Source organism: Maniola jurtina, chromosome 5 (genome assembly GCF_905333055.1).
Source record: "Maniola jurtina chromosome 5, ilManJurt1.1, whole genome shotgun sequence".
In the NCBI taxonomy this organism is placed as follows: Eukaryota; Metazoa; Arthropoda; class Insecta; order Lepidoptera; family Nymphalidae; genus Maniola; species Maniola jurtina.
This window is the reverse complement of record NC_060033.1, coordinates 10624474-10647215: the sequence shown is the minus strand read 5'-3', so window position 1 is coordinate 10647215 and position 22742 is coordinate 10624474. Positions and strand designations below refer to the sequence as shown.

Genomic DNA, 22742 nt, shown 5'->3' with positions numbered 1-22742 from the left:
TTTAATAGGGATAGGTAAATTATCAATCTAAAACGAATGTTTTATGTCCCATATAAGCGAGTATCCATAACGGGAAAGTAAATTAACGACTGTGAATTCTCGTAACTTTTTATGACAACGTATATTTTCCGACAACTGCGCAAACTGCGCGTGTTGTGGCTATGAAAACAAGTAACTTGTAATGATGTTAGAAGTTGAGTTTTGTTTTGGTTTGAATTTCTGAAAACTTGATGAAGTGTGTGTGTGTGTGTACGCAACAAGCTAAAACTCGTGTATTTTTTGAGGTATTGTTGATAGGTACAATGATTTTTTGTGTAGTTTGTTTTTCTTCTACCACCACTTATATCAAGGCTTCTCACGGGTGGCTTCTGTGTATTAAATTGCCATATAGGTACATAGATTGTTTTCGTACGATTTTTAACACGATTTTATTAACTCGCTTTCTTGTCAGTCTGTTTGTTTGTTTGTCTATTCGATACAAATTTTGCAATCGATATGAGCTAGAGGTTTCTAAAAACATAGGTTGAAAATGGATTGATCTTTTATCATAAATCAAAAACTAGGGGCCTTAAAAATAAGTAAAAATCTATGTAAATTATGCAAATACAGCCCTTTCATACCTATGATACCATTGATCATTATCATGTTGACCCTTTTTGCAATTGTAACAATAAATAAAATTCCAATTTTTAAGAGGGGTCTCTCCGTCACTCGCTTCATACAAACGTAGTTCCAATTTCATTAGAATATTAAGCAACCAAAGTCCATGAAATTTTGGAGTTTTCTTTTGTTTTCCAGATTTGTGTTAAAATATTCAATTTCAAAGTTACGCGGTCTTAAAAATTTACATACAAATCTGTGAGCCCCTGTAATTTTAAAACTACATATTTTTAGAAAAATCTAAAACACCACAGACATAGATATTAGTTTCTAGAATATGTCTGCAAAATTTTATGGACTTTGGTTGCTTAATATTCAAATGAAATTGGAACTACGATTGTATAAAGCGAGTGACGGAGAGGGCGCTGTTAAGTCGATAGTGTTATTAGTTATTGATGAAATAAGCAGATGTGTCAAACGAGCAGACAAGGTTGCACCGTAAGGGTTTCTTTTTTATCATTTTGGTACGTAAGAACGGAAAGTGCTGAGAAAATGGAAATAAGGCATATCTTACCGGATCAAGTTCATCGTCGTCAGGAGTGTCGAGGCTGGCGGAGTCAACTGGCCGATAGCCGGAGCAGCACGAACCGTCGAAAGGCGATCTGTCTGATGCTCTGGGGACAAACGCTTAAGTTTTTTTAATAACAAAATAGCGAGCAAACGGTGCACTTGGTGTTAAGTGATCACCGCCGCCCATGAACATTGGCAGTACCAACGGTACCGCCTATGCTTGTCGGCCTTTCAGGAATTTATTGGTCCACCCCTTGAATAACCCCATATTGTAATCTAGTGGAGTTGATTCCACAGTTAACAGCTTAACGATCAAACACATGAATCTTAGGCTGGTGTTACAGTGACGCTTACCTTCCGCGCGGGTGGTAAGCGCGGTGGCCGAATTGCCGTCAGCGCGGACTATCCGCGCGACTATGTAACGATCCAAGAGACACAAAGCTCGTGGCCCGCGACGCTTACCAACCGTGCTGGCGAAAGCGTCACTGTAAAACCACACTTAGATAAGTAAAACATACTATGCTTAGTTTTTGCCCACCCGGAGCTCGCCACTATGGGAATTTCAAAAAATGCAGTTGTATTCCTTATATCTACATTAAAAAACCTCTGTGCAAAAAACTTTCTAGTTCAAAAGGCTTGAACTGGACATCGATGAGATAGTCAGTGACTAGCTTAAGGCTTTTCTTTTTATTAAACGATTTATTACGTACACGGTCAAAAATTTTAACTTTCCTGTCCTATATACTGGTCCAGCTAAATGAGATCGTTGTCACCTTTATCCTCAACCGATAAACCTTCACTGCTGGGCATACGTCTAGGGACTTCTACACGTCGCGATGTTACACCATCTTTATCCAATGGCTTCTACGACTTGCTTCGATATCGCCCGTCCGTTGCCGTCTTGGTGTGGAACTACCAAACCTTACTCCTTCGTTGGTTCGTACAGAGCATCTTCGATTACCACCCAATGAATCAGCATCAGTAAAAATATATTGTACCTAAATAATATGATTGAAATGCTCATAATTAAACTTTAGTGAAACACTGATAAAATAATCATTTACTTCAATCTATGCTTACATTTGTATAGTCTGTATGAGAACCGCAGCACATTTGTAAAGAGAGTGTCGTAAGTAGGTCGGTTCGGTCACGCAACTCCGTAATCAGTCACAACCAGCTGTAATCAGATTAAGAGGCGGGCCTAGAACAGACTAGGCTACCGTCTGTTGCCAAGAACGTTGTTTGCTCGCTGGAAGAAAACTTGTCAAATAATAAAACCGGTAAAATTTAATCACACTGATATTATAAAGCTGAAAGTTTTTGTGTATGTTTGTTACTCTTTCACGTAAAAACTACTGAACAGATTTGGCTTTAATTCGGAATGGAGATAGATTATACCTACCCTGGATTAACACATAGGCTACTTTTTATCCCGGAAAATCAAAGGTTCCTACAGGATTTTGAAAAATCTAAATCCACGAGGACGAAGTTGCCTAGTGAAAACTTTAAATGAAACCACCGTACCACAGACGTCGGGAAAGTTTCCACCCTTATGTTGTCGATATTCCATCTACACGCACGAACTGTATTGCGTTATTCTTCATCATACGCATAGCTAGGGTTTCGAATACTCTTCCGCAATCTGTATTTCCTTCCTACCATTTACAATCCGGATATTTTTTAAAACAAGAGTCAATAGATAGCTAGATTAATCTTCTAGGCAAACGCGTCTCATTTTGCCATTCTCAAATTTTACTTTTTAATTTAGGACCATCGTGTTTTTAATTATTTTAAATTACGACATGTTTTTGAATTAGATTCAGTTATTATCAATTGATCCTAGTCACAAGTTTTAGCTTTCACCTCGAAAGGCTATTTTCACGGTTGGCGTTCGCCAAGCAGCGTGCGGCCTAGTCGTTCAGCGAAAATTGACCGTTGAAAATCCTGCATTAATAAATATTGTATACCTCTATATCACTTAACACTTATATACTTGCTGTTAGTAGAATTCACAGAAGTATTAGATCTACTACGGGGGTCGCATAATCCGCCGCATTTCACCACTTTGCCTTTGGTGGTGATGGAGATTATTTTTAGCTGTATAATGTCAGATAAAGGCCGAAGATTGTAGAGTTTCTCTAATAATAAGCACACTCTGACCTTTATATTTAGCCTTTATATTCATAGGTACCTGCTGTTAGTAGAGTTCACAGAAGTATTAGATCTGCTACGGCGGTTGCAGATGGAGTCACCGCAATTCACCACTCCGCCTTTGGTGGTGATGGAAAATGTTCTTAGCCTGTATAGGTCATCTGATAATCGAGGGTTGTAGGGTTTCTCTGGTAACGAGCAAACTCTTGGTCTTGAGTGTTCTACGACTGCAACCAAAATGATTAAACATTGATACTTTTTACCTACGACGAAAAAAAGACGGTGTTTTAAGCATTTGGGGTAAGAACTTGTATGGATATTTAATTAAAGGCAACTCATTGCCAATTGCTTTAAAACTCCTGGTCATTTTTAACCCCCGACCCAAAAAGAGGGGTGTTATAAGTTTGACGTGTGTATTTGTGTATCTGTGTGTCTGTGTATCTGTGTGTCTGTGTATCTGTGTATCTGTGTATCTGTGTATCTGTCTGTGGCATCGTAGCGCCTAAACGAATGAACCGATTTTAATTTACTTTTTTTTGTTTGAAAGGTGGCTTGATCGAGAGTGTTCTTAGCTATAATCCAAAAAAATTGGTTCAGCCATTTAAAAGTTTCAGCTATTTTCTAGTTTTCTTGTAGAAAAGAAGGTTAGATAACCCTTAGGTTCATAATATTCAAGTGTCAATTGACAAATGTCAAGCTGTCAAGATGGAAGTTGCCTAGATATACATAATTATTTATTTGAAAATGATTTTTCGGGGGTGTTGAAAATTTTTAATTTACACTTGTTATATTTGCATGAATTGGGGTCCTGAGTTATATTTTAGTATTATAAACTACAACTGTAGTGATATTTTTTATCTTTCGTTTTAATTTTTGTCCTGTTTGTTATGTTTGGGGAAGGATTAATTATAATAATTACTATGCTAATTCAGTTCAGTATGTTGAAGCCATAGACATACGAAATTTCGCTATGGTTGAAGCCAATTAGTTGCGTCAGTTTGATCAAATTATATGCACAAATTAGTGCATTCCACGTGAGATTGTATTTAATTAATAACCATGAAAGCGCGAAATACGTGGAATCTAGAGGTAGAATTATGCAAACCAGGACAATGCTGTCGTACGACATCCAAAATTAATAGTGACTTTGAGTGTATTTTGCTGAAAAGCTCGTGAAGTTCCAGCGAAAAGAACAATCTGAAAGCGGATAAATCGGTACTGTCCATGACAGCTCGAACACTGCAGTCTTATCTTTTGCAGTACTGCAGTCTCGTCATGACCACGACTCATGCAACTGAGTCGAAATATCGGCAAATAAAAACCACCAAATTAATCGTGGTATGTTCTCGTTATGTATACTTACTGCTAAACAAAATTAAAGTGTCTGTCTGTAATTTCGAAATAACTATAGACCTCATATTAAGGCTCTTATGGTTATTTGAACTGGTACCATAACTGAATCGCACGTTTTACAATAAAAAAAATTATCTGTCTTTTTGTCTGTCTGTCAGCCTGTCTGAACAGGCTAATCTTCAAAACGGTTGAACTTGGATTAGCTGAATTTTTAAAAAAAAGAAGAGTTGTGTTTTTCTACTTATGTACACCGAAATCTCCGAGATTTCTGAACCGATTTGCGTCATTTTTTTTTTTCAATCAATAGAGAAACTTTGCGAATAGAAGAAATTGTGAAGTTGTAAAGATCTACCTTTTAATCTACCCTATACCAGCACGACCCCATCCCCGTACGCTAATAAGAAGCTAAAAAAATTTGTAATCACATTTTGTGATTACTTACAGTTACTTACCTGGTAATTCCAAGAAATTTGAGGTTCTTCTCTGTCGACCACGCATCGTATTTTGGAAATTGAGCGGTCCAATGTCTTCTACTGAATCACAATTGGACACCGTTGACTCTCGCGAGCCCCGTCTACTCGCCAAATATGCCAACCCTCCCTTCATCGAACCTCTTCGCATCGGGGAACATGGTCTACTGATGCTCGTCGATCGCGTCTGAGGCGTGTCTTCCGTTAAATCGGTCAAGTCTGATGTGGATTTTCGGCAAACCCTTGAAGAGGTTTCGGTCGCTTCGTCGTCCGCGTCGTTGACGATAGCGGACGGCGTGGCAGGCATCGCATCCGTAGAATCATCCGTGTGACTCGATATAATGCTGGGAGACGTCACCAGCCGTGGTGAACCCACTGTGGAAGTCGAACCGTACAGTTTCCTCATTCTATTAGGAGATACGTAGCCGGGGTTTGTATGGATATGCACTGGAGGAGGCTTCGGTGATCTGGAGTTTTCGCGGCGACTATGTTTGAGAGATGTGGTGTAGTGAAGGCCGTGGTGCGATCGATCGATGTGGCTGGGACTGGTGCGTTCGCAGGGCGATTCTGCAACTTGAGGGAAATGAAAGTGCCGCGGACTTGCTGGGCTGCGGTGACCGTGAGCGATTGGACTCTTTGGCGGACCATGCTTATCGTAACTGCATCCGGATTGTGGAGTATAATAACCCGAGGAAGATGTACTGGATGTGATGGAAGGACTCTTTTGAGGGAATATGAAGTGACGCGGACTCTTCGGTGTGAGTGGTTTTGGGGAGAGTGGAGGATACCCGCTAGGGCTGTTCAATGCCATCATTAGACTTTCACCTTTATCGCCACGGCCGAAGATTCATTTCCTCTTTACCTGTAAAGAAAAAAGTTGTTTAAGCAGGTAAGTACTTATACATCAAAAGCACTTTACGAGTACATCTTGAATCATTTTATACGTCTCAGGTTTTCACGATATCCTTCAATGAAAATGTCTTTGGCATTTTGCTGAGAATCAATTTTTTAATGTTATGATACAGATTCGATAATTGTGAATTTGAAATGGAACATGTTTCTTTGGTATAAATGTTTGTACGTATCTATACGATAAGAATATAATATACGCTCTACTTTCCCCAATCTCAAATGAATAAAATCCAGATGCTGTATCTCTTTCAAAATCAGCTAAAGTTGTCATTTCACATTTAATTACACCACTTGAAGTCAGACAGCCACCAGGAATGTCACCATCATTTATAAATAAACACCCTGTTTCCCTTCAACGTCCCTTTATGTTGCAACGTTTAAAAGCAGATCACTGAAATTCTTTTGAATTTGATTTTTTAAGAACCTATCCGCGAGGTAAGTATTACGGAAAGAATTTCACATACCTAATTTAAAATCAAAGTTAGATTAATAAACATACCTACTTAGTCAAAGTTTATTTATTCGATTAGGATGATACGGTACGAAATTCCGAATCTTTGGCTTCCTAACTCTTCCTTTTTGCTCTCTTATAAAGAAAGCCTTTGCTTTACTAGTCCAAACAAAAATAAATGTTTGAAAGTAAACACTGCGCCCGCAAAACCTTGGTTCTTCGTCATTGAAAGTTTTTTATCAAAAGATTCATTTATTTAAATCTTTACCTACCAATTAAAAGATATTTTTTTTTTAATTTTACTTTTCTATCTTACTGAACTAATTCAAGCTATTACCTTTTTTATCCGATCACGGTATGATTTTGTGTATTGTGTGTGTTTATGTTTCTTGCAGGCCTCACTACGGGACACGGTTTATTTAATGTTATTTTAGAATGTTTTCGAAGAAATCTTATTAAACTGGATCGCGCATGCCACCGTCCTCATCTAGAAGACTGGAATGACAGCAAAGATTTTTTAATCCCGAATTCTTTGATTTTCTAAATAGTAGCATATGTCTCCGGGATGCAAGCTATAGCAAGATGTAGATCATGTAGTTACATAGTCCATCCATTTGGAATTCGGTTATAGTTATTATTGCGGGAATTTTGATAAAATAATGTCATCATTTTGTCATGTATTCTTCTTTAAGGACTTTATTATTTCTATCTGCAACTCTGTACATCTCTGTATATATGTGCGAGTAACTATAACTAGAGTAAAGTAGTTAATTAAATGGCTAGTGCAGCCGGCGAGTCAATTGTTCTGTCAATATTTAATGTTTTGTTAGCAATACGCTCGCTAGCCACGTAACAACTTACTTACTTGACTGTGAAATTGTTGTACACGCGAGCATTCTATAATATAGAGAGAGCCAACGTGAGCCAGACCTTTGTTATTTTATAAAAGCTGAAAGTGTCTCTGCGTATTGCCCCCAACAAATGGAGGAACGATCAGCGACTATGAAGATTGGATTATTATGATGGCAGATAGCAGGTAATAAAGCTATAAAAAGCTTACGTTAAAGTAAAAAGTCTAAATTTTTTATCTTTTCTTCGAAATAGTATCAGAAATCACATCATGCATTGCCAGACACTTAGGCCTCATTCGCACGAGAGCTTTTTCAACGTCCGTTAAAAAAGCGTTCAAATAGAACAAATGCATTCCCAAGTACCTATCTATTCACACGTCAACGCTTTTTAACGCGCACTTTGTAGTTTCAGCGCAACGCCGGGTTTTAACGCAACGCTTTTTTAACGCTCGTGTGAATTAGGGCTTAGTGTCGTGGTAACCCTCTGCCAGACCACACAGACGCCCTTATAATTTCCCAGTTAGTAGATAGTACATACTTTGTCTGCTAGAAAGATTGTATTTGTTTGCATGTTGCCTCTTGCCAATTCAAAAACATTCCCCTTTGCAGACTTCACAGTTGATTGCTCAGCAAATACTAAATATTTTCCGTACTTTTACCTACTGGCGCTATCGACAGAATGCCGAACAAGTGACAGAACAAGATTTCTCGGTTTAGCAAAAAAAAAAAAATGTTTAAAGTATAAAACGATCAATCACTGACTTCTACTAATAGAACTACTGGACCAGCGATTGCCAACCTGTTTTCGAAGCTACTAGCTTTTTGCCATTTTGAAACCGTAAAATTACCTTGTACCTACTATAAGTACCTATGGATTTTCTTTGCATAAAAATGATTGATGCTTAAACAAACAAATCTGTGACGAAAACTGAATTATGGTCGAAGACGTTGATTGATAAATCACCTCATTGATATTTCTGAAATAATAAAAATGAAATGTATTTTAAACTTATCCTATGTTTACCTCTAAAACTTTATATTAATATAATATATTCATTTTTTATTCATTTTAGGATTATCATACAAACAATGCTAGGTTATGCTCGGCCTGCGTTGCAATCAACTTCCGCGCCACCTATTTATTGTACGTTGATAGTAAGCTATGTCAGAACACAAACATTGATTAATTTTAATAACATGTATGTTCAAATTGAACCTGCTTAATCATTTTATGTATATTCTGACCGATGAATAAACATTAAGTTCCACAAGCTAACGGCCATAAAAATAAGTAGAAAAAGAGTTAGTTTATTACAGTCATAATAATTTCAAACACTTTCCTACCCATTACGAAAATTACCACAAAAGGTCCACTTTGCCAAAATCCTGAATTACCTCCTTGCGTGTTTCAGTAAATTACCGAAATTGCACCCAATATACCTACAGATTTTTCGTAAAACTGATAAATAAGTATAACGTTAGTCGTTAAAAGTCAAAGATTAATTATTCAATGTGTTTTATTCACTAGAGCAAAGTTTGTCAAGAAATGTCTAACTAATTTAAAACTTTATTTGCGGTTGACTCATTTCTTCTTAAATCATGATTTATTATATATAGGTATAAAAGATTAAGGGATAAATAAAGTATTAATAATTTACGTTGCTTTTACGTTATTTACTCCAAATCAGATAAGTATAAAGCATTGGAAATTGGAAACGGATCTTTATACTTACATAGTCTAGATACTTACATAGTCAACGACTTCTATGTGGTCACTAGACAGGTCAATCTGCAACTCAATTTTGCGCGTGAGTGTGTGTGTTTCTTAACGGCCTATGTCTATCCGCCCAGTAAGGATAGTTTTTCTTCAAAAATATATTCTAGGTAGGTAGGTACTAACAGACATATTACAACTGTGGAAAATTATTGAGTGATTGGTCAACCGCACTCGTTCATTTTATCATGTCTCATATTATTACTTTAATAATAATGATATCAGCAGATAAAAGTATTGATTTTGGGCTCGGCCTTTGTAACTACTTATTCTACAGTATTACGTATTGCACGAACTTTTTGTAAATAATATGTACCTCTACACCCATTTGTTTTTTGAATTTTTGAAACTAGCTGATTTTTTCCGACTTTTTATTTTATTTATTTAAACTGTATTTATTTATTTGTATTTATTTAAACGTACAGAAGTCTTTCGTTAACATATTATACTGATGAACTATATATACTGATGAAAATTTACTGATCTTACTTTGTACTTTTTGAGTCTCAAAAAAGAAACTACGAGTACCTACCTACCTATAAAGAAGGATGCAAAGGCGGCCTTACTGCTTCAGCAATTTCTTACAGATAGTTATCTGTAAGAAATTGCTGGATTGCGCTGGATGGTGCAAGAAGTAACTTTATATTTTGTTCTTACTATATATTTTATATATAGTAAGAACTATTATTATGTGCTTACGTCAAAATTAATTGATACAGGTCTTGATAATCCAAGACGATAAAGATTAAAAGTTGAGGATAAAAAACAATTCTCAAGTTCTTTTCTTAACAGGGATAAAATATAAAAGTTTCTTTGACCCATTTTATTTAAAAGAAAAGGCACCGAAGTTTTCTAATAACGTCACAATACGAATTATTTTATTTTGTTGAATAATTCGAAGTGCTTTTGCTGGAGTAAACTCTTTAAGCACTTTTGTAACAATAACAAAAGTAGATAATCTTGACTATTTTCTGTAGGTACTGTAGCTTTTCAGTAGGTAGGTAGAGATACCAACCTGTGTCATTTACTTTCATGTCAGTGTCATAAGCAGTTGAAAGTAATTGCTATAAGCTTTGTTCAATTTTTTTTATCGTACTCTCATTTATTTATTTTTTACATTTTATCCTATTTTTAAACAATAAAATAACAAAAACAACAGAAAAAATAACAGAAACACAGAAAGAACACAAAATAAAATAACATCAACAACAAAATCAATAAATAACAGAAACAAAAGAGAAATAAAATAACATAAACAACAAAAAACTAAAGTAACGGAAAAAAAAAAACATTGAATAAAAATATGATAAAATGTACCCCACTGGCAACAGGGTGGGTTGGACCCAAGCCGCCAGTGGTCAGGGCTCCAGAGTGAGGAACCTCCTCACAATGCGTGCCGTCTCAAGAACCACTGCCTTCTGTATCTTACCCTTGATCCAACAGTTAAGCGACAGTTTCTTAAGATGTTGGTCGAAACTGTTCGCAATAAGACCGTGGACTGATACAACTATCGGTACAATAATCGCTGAGTCAACACTCCACATGGCAGTAATCTCGTGGGCCAGGTCCAAGTATTTCGATACTTTTTCCTTTTCTGCTTTCACTAGATTATCATCATGTGGAATAGTGACATCAACAATCATTGCTCGACGCGCTGATCGGTCAACTAGCACTATATCAGGTCTATTGGCTACAATATACCTGTCAGTGATAACCGACCGATCCCAGTAAAGCAGGGCACTGCTATTTTCAAGAACTGACATTGGGTCGTACCTATAGTACGGCACCTCAGTATCTACAAGGCCATACTGAAGAGCAAGTTGTTGATGGATTATCTTGGCTACTTGATTATGTCTGTGCAAGTATTCGCCGTTAGCAAGATAAGAACAACCGGAAACAATATGTCTGAGGGATTCCCCAGGAAGATGGCACGCACGACAAATGTCAAGCGTTCCATCTTTCATTATATGTTTCCGGTAATTATTAGTCTTAATAACTTCGTCCATAATTGCACAGATAAAACCTTCGGTTTCCCCAAAGAGGTCCCCAAACTGTAGCCAGGATACAGAGGCTATGGAATCTACATCCGGCCTAGTTAAGGCCTTGTAGAATCTTCCATGCAACTCCTTACTCCTCCATACAGCTATGCGATCCGAAGTGCTAAGCACTATGGGCTTACGCCAGTTATTTTTGCCTAAGGAAAGCGGAGTAAGACCTTTATCAACTGCAACTACATCCCTATGTATTCCCACATTTACTTTGAGAAAATAATCTCTGAGATTGCATACCTCACGATTATGAAGGTTCTTGGCATTTAAAAAACCACGCCCTCCACACTTGCGTGGGATATACAATCTCATAACAGATGAACGTGGATGATGCATACGATATGTAGTCAACAATTTTCGGATCCTTCGATCCAAGGCATCCAGTTCGGTTTGAGTCCATTTTAGAATGCCAAAAGTGTATATAAGTAAAGGCATAACCCAGCCATTAAAGGCACGTACTTTGTTGCCACCAGATAAAAGACTATTAAGAACTTTTTTTAGGCGGCCAAAGAAACGCTCCTCCACTGCCTGTTTCATAGTCCTCACTTCTATACCAAGTGCTTCTGACATTCCAAGATATTTATATGTTTCACCTTCACAGAGAGATCTAAGAATCAAAGTTTCTGAAAGAACTAAATTCTCAGAGTTCACAACCCTACCTCGCTCTATATTGATAATCGCACACTTGTCAACACCAAATTCCATCCCTATGTTATTGCTAAAGTTCTGAGTAATCTTTAGCAATTTCACAAGGTCTGTTCGTTTAGATGCATACAGTTTGAGATCATCCATATAAAGTAAGTGAGATATGACCTCACCCCCCTTGCGAAGACGATAGCCTAACCCTGAGTCCTTCAGTAGTGTACTGAGAGGATTCAGTGCCAAGCAAAACCATAAAGGACTCAAACTGTCCCCCTGGAAAATTCCCCGCTTAATCCTTATCGGTTCAGCTGATTCAAAAAACTCATCACCACCTGGTTGACGAAGGACTGTCATCCACTGACTCATACATGAGTCAAGGAAAGAACATAGAGTTGCATCGACCTTATACAACCTCATGATCTCCATGAGCCACGTGTGAGGCACTGAATCATAGGCCTTCTTGTAGTCAATCCAAGCAGCCACTAGATTTTTTCTATTTCGCCGAACCTGTTGGCAAATAGCAGTGTCAATGAGGAGTAGTTCCTTTGTACCGCGTGCCCTAGCCTTACATCCATTCTGAACCTGGGCCAAAATATTATTTGCATTAATATGCATAGTTATTTTTGTGGTTAGAATAGATGTAAGTAGCTTATAGATGGTCGGTAAGCAGGTTATAGGGCGATAGTTTTTTGGGTCTGCGGTACTTCCGGACTTATGTATCAAGAACGTGACACCAGTTGTCATGAGTGTCGGTAACGATCCAGAGTCAATGGAGTTCTGGAATTGTGTTGCTAAGACAGGATGTGCACTACGGAACCATTTTAGCCAGAAGTTGTGCAGTCCATCCGGCCCCGGGCATTTCCAGTTCGATGCCGAACGAATTGCACATCCTACATCCTCAGCACTAATGGTTACAGGATTCATCTCTACCACCGTAGCGCACTGATCCCTCACAACATTCATCCACTCACCTTCGGAATGATCTATGGGAGCCGACCAAATGCTACGCCAGAAATCTGACGTAGAATCAGGTGTAGGAAGCTCTCCATCGACCATACAACCTCTAGGTCGTTCCCAATTCCTGTACATCTTCCGTTGGTCACTTTGGAACATACGATTCTGAGAAGCTCGATCAATGCGTTTTCTAAAGCGCCTAATGCGTTGTGCCCATGCATAGACTTTCTGTTTCAAGAAGTCAATACGATCCGTAACCAAAGACAAATACTGAGAGGGACTAATATTAGTCCCAGCAAATGCTTGGTGTACAAATCGCATTATCCTCGGGCGACTATTGCCCGCCCTAAAACAGATCAGCTTTGCAATGAGAGTTCTAGTCAAAGAGATACGCCTTTCGATCCCAGCCTGCCAAGCTGGAGCTGTATTTGGTCTTTTTACAGCTCTATGCAGCTCTGGAAATTTGATAGAAGCTATCCGACATGCTGCAACAGCTCCACAGTATAGGATCGAATGCGTATCATTTAGGTCATATGAACTTTCTAAATATGTACCTAATATTTTGTCTAGAACTGCCATCAACGCCATATTTCGTCTATGGACAGGCAAACGAGGTAGTTTCGGTCTAAGGTTGTTAGGCACAGATCTAAACTCTAAAATCGCATCCTCCAAAGTCCTCCTCATTTGCTCATCATTCTGGTTACTTACCGCCAAATCTAAACCACCTTGTAACTCCTCTTGGGTGTTTAAAATCTCTATAACACTCGGAATTTGTGGAGATTTATGAGTTGAGTTACCGGTAGTAATAACTTGTGGTAAATTTAAGCGCAACCGATCAAGTGTAGATTCATCCAGCACACGACGGCGCTGAATAACTCGCACCTGATCCGATAGCCGCTGAGCGGACACGGTCACTGTCGGTTCAAGGGCCTGAAACAAAGACACCATTCTTGAGCGATACCCAGTGAGATTAGTTCCCCCATCTGTCGCCCTATAGTACGCTCGCATGACGTTCTCATTCATTCGTTGAGTCCATCTCATGCGACGCACTACACCACTGGCGGCGGAAGCAGTCGTAGGAGCACGCAGCTCCTGTTGCTCCAAGCCATCCGGTGGCGGGTGTGTTGCTCGTCGTCGTGGTGCTCGTCTCGGTGGCCTGGTGTCATCGGCGGACCCCGTAGATGACGGCGGGGTCCTATAATCCTCGTCCGACGACGAGTCAACACCAGATGTTATTTGTGCTGTATGTGCGCTGGCATGTCGATGTCGTCGAGTTTCCATTTAACAAATTACTATGGAGTCCATGTTATTATTTTATTATTGTTCTTCATATTTACTGTTTATATATACAACTTTTAGTTCTTTTTGGCTTCATATTTGGATGTTTAATAATATTTTGTGAAATAATTTATTTGTTGTTAGAAAAAAATGTCATCTCAGTTGACATCGGTTGTCAGGAATTTGTTGTTCAATTGTTATTAACAAATCAAATTAGAAGAAGATTAGAAGATTTTTTGTTATTTCTGAGCTATCTGCAATCAAGCGAATAGATATAGTATCTACCTGAGTGCATCGAATGTTGAAAAGAAGTTCACTCAATCATGAAACACTTCTCATGAGGCTTTCAATTGCTTGTGGAGTTCATACTCATCAACTGTGAAGAGAAAAAGACTTTAAAGCTTTTGTTTGAGTACCTACGTCGTATTTTAGCACAGTCAAATTCGTCTGGACGTCGACAAATTCAAATCCTTGAACTAATCTAAATTACCATGTCAAATGAAATCGGTCATGAGTGTTCAATTACGTTTCGTTGTTTACACTATAAGTCCTAGAATAACGCTTTTCACAGCAATAAATACACCAACAAAGAACTGAGGCGATACTTCTGCTGCGAAATTGAGTAAATAGCAAAATAAAACAAAGTCGTTAACCTAATTCCAGAGCAAATTGTTTAAGAAAGCTAAAAACAAATCCAAAATTAAAAGCATTCTTCGAAAAGACATCTTCGTAAGTTTCGAATGAAAATTGCTCGCCAAAGGATGAATAGAAATTTCATCGGCTAGCAGTTTCTGTCATTGTGAACCACATTTTATTATGTTTCCTAATACCATTTTTTTTTAATAATATTCACCTAAATAAGTACGTACTTAAATGTAAAATCTGTTGAATAATTCTTTCAAATAACTTTGCACAACATTATGTTAACTTTAGGTTCCACATTCTCAATCCTGGTGCTACAGGGATATGTGCACCTAAACCTCAAGTCAGGAACTGCTGATTGTAAACTGCAGATGTTGGTTAAAGATTTAGACTATGCCAATAAACTTTAGTTCCAACTCATCAATGAGGCTGCAGATAGTAGATGCGATGCCCACATAAATCCTATCGGAAAAATTAATGAAACTATTCAGCATAAATGTTTTATACAGTAATTTACTTGAAATACAATTTTAGGCGCTACGCACACCGGCACAGTGGAGTAGGGCTGAGTAGCGGCATCTATCTTGATAACATCTCAAATTAAGCTTCATTTAGTTTGGCATATTAAAGGCATTGCCGACTTGCAGCGCACCCGAGCGCGCATCCTCTGTTTTATTTTCAGTATCACTTACCAGTACCAATTTAAAATGTATGTCACAGTCATAGACCTACGATTTTTCGCTTCGCTCAAAGACTGACAAAGTGAGGGAGCGAGAGTAGTTAGATAAGATACACTGCCGCGAGCGAAAGCGAGATAGCGAAACAAGATGCCGATAAGTCATTGTTTACGTGAGTATCGGTCCTTATGAGTTCGGCCTGTTCCAAGTCGAGGTGATTTTTTGCATTTACTAAATAATTTTACGATTAAAACGTAAAATCTATGTCCTGCCACCATGGTGTCTTATTCAGTGAGCGAATGTGACGTTACAAGACGTTATAATCCGCGTAAATACACGTTTCACAGGTAATTACTGATTATTTATACTAATTGTTTATAATCATTATTTCGTCATTTGTTGTTTGAAAATTAGGCAAAATAACTATTGGAAGCTTAGATGATAGGTTTCCCTTAAGACTTATCATCAAATTACATTGCTAAATGAAGAATTTTTGGATATTTTGTGTACAATTTAAAAACGTTTGGTTACGATAGGGATTGACAAAGTGATGATGTCACAAGTATCGATAGTCGATAATCGTGTCTGCCGGTAGGTTTGATGTGATAGGCTTAAGCTGTCTGTCTGTCTGTCTGTCAAGAAACCTATAGGGTACTTCCCGTTGACCTATAATCATGAAAGGCAGGCAGGTAGATCTTATAGCACAAATACTGGAATAAATCTGAAAACTGTGAATTTGTGTTTACACCATTTAAAAAAAAATTAAAATATGTTTCAATTTTCAAAGTAAGATAACTATACCGAGTGGGGTATCATATTATGAAAGGGCTTTACCTGTATATTCTAAAACAGATTTTTATTTATTTTTATGCATAATAGTTTTTGATTTATCATCGTGCAAAATGTTTAAAAAAATACCCGAGTACGGAACCCTCAGTGCGCGAGTCTGACTCGCACTTGGCCGGTTTTCCATTTTATTTGGTGTGACTTAGATTTCATATACAGGGTTATGGGTAATCCGTACATTACTGTATTTAAGTGCTTATCGGGGAGGTCATTAGCTATGAATTGAGCGCCATATATGTATATTATTTATTTTTATTGACTTGTCACTTAGACATTATACCAGTGTTATTGTATTTAATCAAATTATATTGACTTGCACCCTTTAAAAAAATAGAGGTGGAAAACAAATTCCGGTAATTTTTATGAAAATCCCAAAACACGCAGAAACATCCATACTTACGCATTTTTATTCTTGACAACGTGATATACATATAGATTATTATAAATTGCTTATTTGTAGTAGCTGCACCAAGTCATTTCATTAATAAATAATAATTTGTTACCCAGCTTTAGCTTTGTTGCTATTTGTGTATTTGAAATGTATTTGATTTTTTAAGATTATAAGATACTGTTTACTTCACGTCGTTAAACTAACTCATTAGTGTCCTATGATTTCGCCTGTAAGACTATCGATAATACAATGCTACAGTCAAGACAACTCTATTTCACGCACACATTTACGTTTCATTTTTTGTAACACCGGTAATCTGTCATTGTTGATCTAGTACATACTAAAATGGTCACAGTACGTAAAACTTAGTTTAATTTTAGCTTCGATATCTTAGACATTACTTTGCGAAAGATATAGGATCATTATGAAAGAATTTGGCTGAAATTTAGAATGAAGATAAATAATATCCTGGATTAGTACATAGGCTACTTTTTATCCCGGAAAATCAAAGAGTTCCCACGGGATTTCGAAAAACCTAAATCCACGCGGGCGAAGCCGCGGGTATCGGCTCGTTGTGTATAAAATTGTGGAGTCTACATCTCATGGTGTCGGCATGAAATATAAGTTGAGTCGTTCTAGAAGATTTGTGTGGCGTTGTGTGTTTGTGTGTATTGCTTGCTTTTCCTGCTTCTTTAGTACCTAGTGGGAGTACGGGTGGTGCATATTGCACTGCACTGTTCTGGCGGATTCTATCCAATGAAGATTGTGGTTCCTTGTATATCACGGACTTTCGCAAAGTAACGCCTGCTTCTATATAAGACGGAATGGGGTCGAGCTGATTCTTTTTATAAGTAAATTCAGTTTATGTATTTTGGCATGCGTTTTAGATTGGTACCTACTGACAAATCCATTCTATCGGTATGCGTTGACCCTTGGAGAATGGTACAAAGAGAATAGAACGATGACATTTTTATGACGGACACAAATTCAATACTTGCAATAAAACGGCACGACTACGTGTAACAAGCTATTTGTTTTTACAGCCGGCGGTAAATTAAGGCGTTCACATTGATGTTTTATTTCTTTTCAAGCAAATAAAACCAATAAAAATTAGCTTCGTGAGTGGATATATTAGGAACTGGCAGCTGATACCTGAAATTTTTCGTATTATCTAAGGTCGCGATTACACCTGTAAGTTTTACTCACGTATGCTACTTACGTAATTAATTGACAACTAAATTAATGTAAATCTACCTTTAAGACGGTTTACATTGGGAAATTTTATCGTATGTAAAACTTACTGGTAGTGTATCCGCGCCCTAAATTTAGTGTCCATATGACCTATTGAGTATATTGACGGATTGAAATGCAAGTTCACTTGAAAAGTTATAGTGAGACTCAAGGCTGAGAGCCAAGCTAAATTCTATATCTAAGACTTGGTTCAGATTTAAGACAGAGTTCAAATGAGATGGAGTCATACCTACGTTTATATAAATCCGTCTCGTTTTAACTCTGCCTTTAGTCTGAGTTAAGTTAATGTTGCTCTTGAAATTTCAGTCCTAATTAACCCATTATAGCCTAGCGGTGCCATATGGCATCCAATTTCGTATGTTTAAATTGTCGGGCCCTGTCCTTGTAATAAGAGGTGAAGTCAAGTGGTTTGTTGTCAATGCCATGCTAGAGGGACATAGCCATTACTCCATTTACTTTGTTTTGTCCCATAAGCTTTTTGTGACCTGCACGAGCACCTGTAAATCAGTGATGTGAAATTGCTGCCAATAATGGATGCAACATTCCAGTAAGGGGATCATAATTTTTTTATTTTGAGTAATGTAATACTTTTATGCTTTTACACTTGATGCCAAACCTTGCATTGACTTGTTCATATCATAAAACTGTCGTATTTTGTTTTATTGTTTGGATTATAGCATGTTAAAAGATATGGATGCCGTACAGCACCGCTAGGTCATTATGTTGTCTTTTTATTATGTATACTAAAAATCTAATTTATGTCTTTTCTTTGGTTATTCCTTATGTAATGGCTTTTTTGTTTCATTGGAGATTGTACATTACATGAGGCACTTGCTATACTAGAAGAAGACCATGAACTCAAGCCTCAATTGCTATAAATTGAAGCTCCAGACCCTATAATCCCATCTGACAAAGATGAGGGTAGTTTCATAAATAATCCCACTGGTCGGCAACTCAATGCTAGATGTGAAGTGTAGCTAGGCTCTACATCTGTTCATACCTATTTCAGTTAAAAAATACGCCACGACGTGGTGGCCGTCTATCAGCTTCAAACACCAAGCAAAAACATCTAAAAAGTACTGGCAATCGGGTCTGACAGCATATGTTATGACAGCAAAAATCATTTATTGGTACCCAGCGAGTCATGTCGCAAGTGTGGGTAACAGTATTGTCAGTCAGACTACATTACAGTGCAATAAATGCATCGTGGGGGTCTGTGCACCCTGCAACCTACAAGCTTCCTACAAATAATATGTAATTTTATGGAAATATATGTAAACGTTCATGTAATATATTGGATCTTTTAATCAATTTTGGACCTTGAACTATACAAGTGTTAATACCTTAATAATTCTTATCAAATTGTGGTAGAACATTTTGGTAACAATCATTTATAAGAAATTTATGAGACATTTGAAAAGACACGGTAGGAGCCTAGCGGTGCCATGCAGCATCCATGGTTATTTCCAGAAGTAAGACTTGCACCAAAATTCTGATGATTTGATCTGACTTATAGGGTCCATAATAACAACATATCAATGAAAAACTCAATTCTGAGAACTTAAAATAATTCAGGCTATAATGGGTTAAGCTAAGTTATATACGGCGGCGCGGCGGCGTAAAGTTAGGTTGGTTATATTCATTGATTTTGAAACGCCATATTGGTGTTGAGTACAACAACTAATAAGTAAAGGTAAGATAGTGTTATGTCAATGAATTCCTAAAATCGGTATATCCATCCATACTAATATTATAAATGCGAAAGTGTGTCTGTCTGTCTGCTACCTTTTCACCGATTCTGACGAAATTTGGTACAGGGCTAGCTTATATCCCGAGGACGGACATAGGCTACTTTTTATCTCGAAAATTCAAAGAGTTCCCACGGGATTCCCAAAAACCCATCCGCTTAACCGATTTGTATGTAATTTGGTACCAAGGTAGCTTGCGTCCCTGTAATTATTGACAAAGGCAACTTTTTATCCCGGAAAATCAAACAGTTCCCACGGGATCCTAAAAATATAAATCCACGCGGACGAATTCGCGGGCGTCCTCTATACAAATGTAAAAATAAGAGCCGGGGTTTCAGGCTTGTGAAGTTGATATTTTACCTAATTCACATGCCAGTATCATAACCTAGTCATTAATCAAATCCGCATCAAAATATCCAGGATAATAGGAAAGCTCATTGAACTATTTTATTTATCAGAATGATTGTTTCTTATTATGACATGTATCTATTCAATAACAATCAATAGAACTCATCGTCGTAAACAGCATGGGGTGTAATGAAGTTCTAATAAACTGTAGGGGGTGATTGGTATGATGGTACAATCTAAAATAGGTAGTAGATAAATTCAACGCAAAAAATTTAATTCAAAATTAAATGTGCTATAGAATTCAGAGGCAACGCTTCCACCACAATGACTGGACTGATTTGGCTATTTGGAAAGGAGCTAGCGTATACCCTGAAATAATACATAGGCTACCTTATTTTATAGCGTGGAATTTTCAAAAACCTATATCGACGCGGATGAAGTTTCTGGCATCGTCAGCTATAGTATAAAAAAATATATTACTCAATTAAAATATATTACACAATGAAATGCCCCACATTTTTTACCCTCTATTATAACGTTCTATCAAAAACTAGAATGTAGAAAATAAAATGAGGTCTAAGTTGGTTGACAGAAATGTTCATGTAACGAAATGCTTTCAAAGCTTATCATCAAATTGGAAAATAAATGAGTATACTTATTATTTTCATCAGATTTTTCTATTTCAAAAGCGAAGCGAATAGCGGCAAAGGCAAAACCAATAACACGTTCACAACCTAATTACTTACCTACCTCTCTTTAATTGTATTTCATTTTAGGTATTCCGTTTACATTAGCATTTTCAGCAAGCAATATTTATTCTCTTCTTAGTATTGCTTCATTTTTAGGGGTCCGTATCCAAACGTAAAAAAGAAGTCCTATATGTCATTCTGCTGTCGGTCTATCCGTCCGCGTGTCTAGCTCCTAAACAAAATAAGTTACAAATTTTAAGTTATGGTATTTGGTGTAGAACGTTGACTCAAAGCTGAATATTGAATTGAATTAAATAAATAAGGGCGGCTTCCATATACACGAAAAAGGAACTGGGATTTTCTTTTCTTATCTTAGCATATTGGATATCGTTGTTTAGAAATTATTGAGTAAAGTATGAACTACGAACATTTTATTTTCCATTCTTTATTATCTTAGAAAATAAACCTGGCCGGTTTTTCAAAATTCCCACGAGAGGCCCAAAAGCTACAAAAATTCTAGGATTGCAACGTACCTAGTCAGTACTTTAGTGCATCATGCCTATGTCTTTACCCATTAAGCCTCTAGCCATAGCCAGACGTTTATATTGATTTTTATAATGAAAGCAACAGAACTGCAGGTCTGCATTGTAAATCAGGATATAGGTACTTACTCGTAGGTAAATACTACTATATAAGTATCCTTACGTAGGAATCATTCTGTTATTTATACAGCTGAATGTAAACAATTTAACTTATTCGCTACGCACTTTCAAACTTATTTTAACAATTTGGTTATAAAATAAAATAGGTATCAGAAGAAATCGAAAAAGTTCTGCGACTTGGCGATAAGAACCTCATTAATACTTTTGATTTCTCTATCTCGAAATCAAATAAGGCAAGATAAAAAAAATTGAAAGTTAGCAAAAGTATTAATTACACAGCTTTTTTATTTCATGTATAATTTTCATATATAAAGTAGGTACTTATCTCTCATATTTAAGAATTACATATATTTTTTTAAAGTAGCTTGATAAATCAACGTACATTTTTAGTATGAGGATAGAGCGGGGAACTTCGCTCCATGATTGTGCCTAATACAATTACTCATAATATGTACAAGGTCTATATATTCCATACATCTTACATATAAAAATTAATATTTATGCCTGCCTGCCTGTCTGTCTGTTGTGCGTTCGCGTTTCGTTCATTCGATTGAGTTAAAACTTTGTGCAGTTGTTGTTAACATTTTCGTGAACGTTTGTGACATATCATCAACGTACAAAAGGGGGTGCAAAAGTCGCCGAGCATTTTACAAAAAAAAAAAAACACGTGTGCAAAGTTATTCAAGGTTTTTATTAATTACTGAATACCTACAACATTGTATTGCATTTTCACTTTGAGCTCGAAAACATTTATTAAATGGTAATTAAAACAAAACCGGACACTTTATTAAAATTGCTTTTTGCAAGCATGATTGCGATTTTATGAAAAATTTTATCGACAACATCATCACAGCAATTTCTTTAAATATGAGCATATGGTTGAATGATAATTAATTTGTATACAGTGTATAAAAATAATAAACAATTAAACGTAATGATTGCAAAATTACTCCGTTATGTGACACTTTAGGGCATTATGTTATGATATTATGTTATGACATTATTTTTTGGTAATTATATCAGCATGCTCGTCATTCTCAACCGATAGACGCTGGACATAGTTTTCTCGTAGAGACTTCCACACGCCAGTCTTGCGCCGCGCCACCAAGCGCCGCCGCCTGAATCCAGCGGTTCTCTACCATATTATAGTCGGTCACCTTGGGATGGGGTCTACCAACGCTGCGCTTTCCGGCGTGAGGTCGCCATTCTAACACCTTGGGACCCAACGTTTATTAGTTTTTCGAACTATGCCCTGTCCATTGCCAATTTAACTTCGAAACCCCTTGAGCTAAGTAGGTTACTCTGGCTCTCCTACGGATCTCCTCATTTCTGATTTAAAAATACCCTATGCTCATATGCATTTCTTTCACCATTCTTCATACTTGACTAGCTGATGCCTGCGACTTTGTCCGCGTGGGTTTAGGGTTTTAAAAT

The 22742-nt window shown here is 37.1% G+C and overlaps 2 protein-coding genes across 3 annotated transcripts in view; both read right to left on the bottom strand.

Moving 5' to 3' along the window:
• LOC123865240 overlaps positions 1-22742 on the bottom strand; it is a 63508-nt gene that overhangs the window by 26718 nt on the left and 14048 nt on the right. For both annotated transcript variants that reach the window (XM_045906179.1, XM_045906180.1), the window contains exons 2-4: positions 5127-6006; positions 3362-3548; positions 1175-1274 (exon numbers count right to left, since the gene is read on the bottom strand). In XM_045906179.1, coding sequence (XP_045762135.1) covers positions 1175-1274; positions 3362-3548; positions 5127-5958 — 1119 coding nt within the window. In that variant the 5' untranslated portion in view covers positions 5959-6006. The remainder of the gene's footprint in view (positions 1-1174; positions 1275-3361; positions 3549-5126; positions 6007-22742) is intronic.
• LOC123865792 lies at positions 5972-14057 on the bottom strand. Its single transcript, XM_045907026.1, has 2 exons — positions 11840-14057; positions 5972-6006 (listed from the first exon to the last, which is right to left on the bottom strand). Exons 1-2 carry the CDS (start codon positions 14055-14057, stop codon positions 5972-5974), a joined length of 2253 nt encoding a protein of 750 aa, XP_045762982.1.

What these genes read in the sequence shown, in the direction of transcription:
- LOC123865792 (XM_045907026.1), bottom strand. Translation starts at nt 14,057, where the DNA reads ATGGAAACTCGACGACATCGACATGCCAGCGCACATACAGCACAAATA. An exon ending in GATTATCAATATAGAGCGAG is followed by an intron (nt 6,007 to 11,839) that starts GTAGGGTTGTGA and finishes TTTTCTTTACAG; the next exon opens with GTAAAGAGGAAATGAATCTT.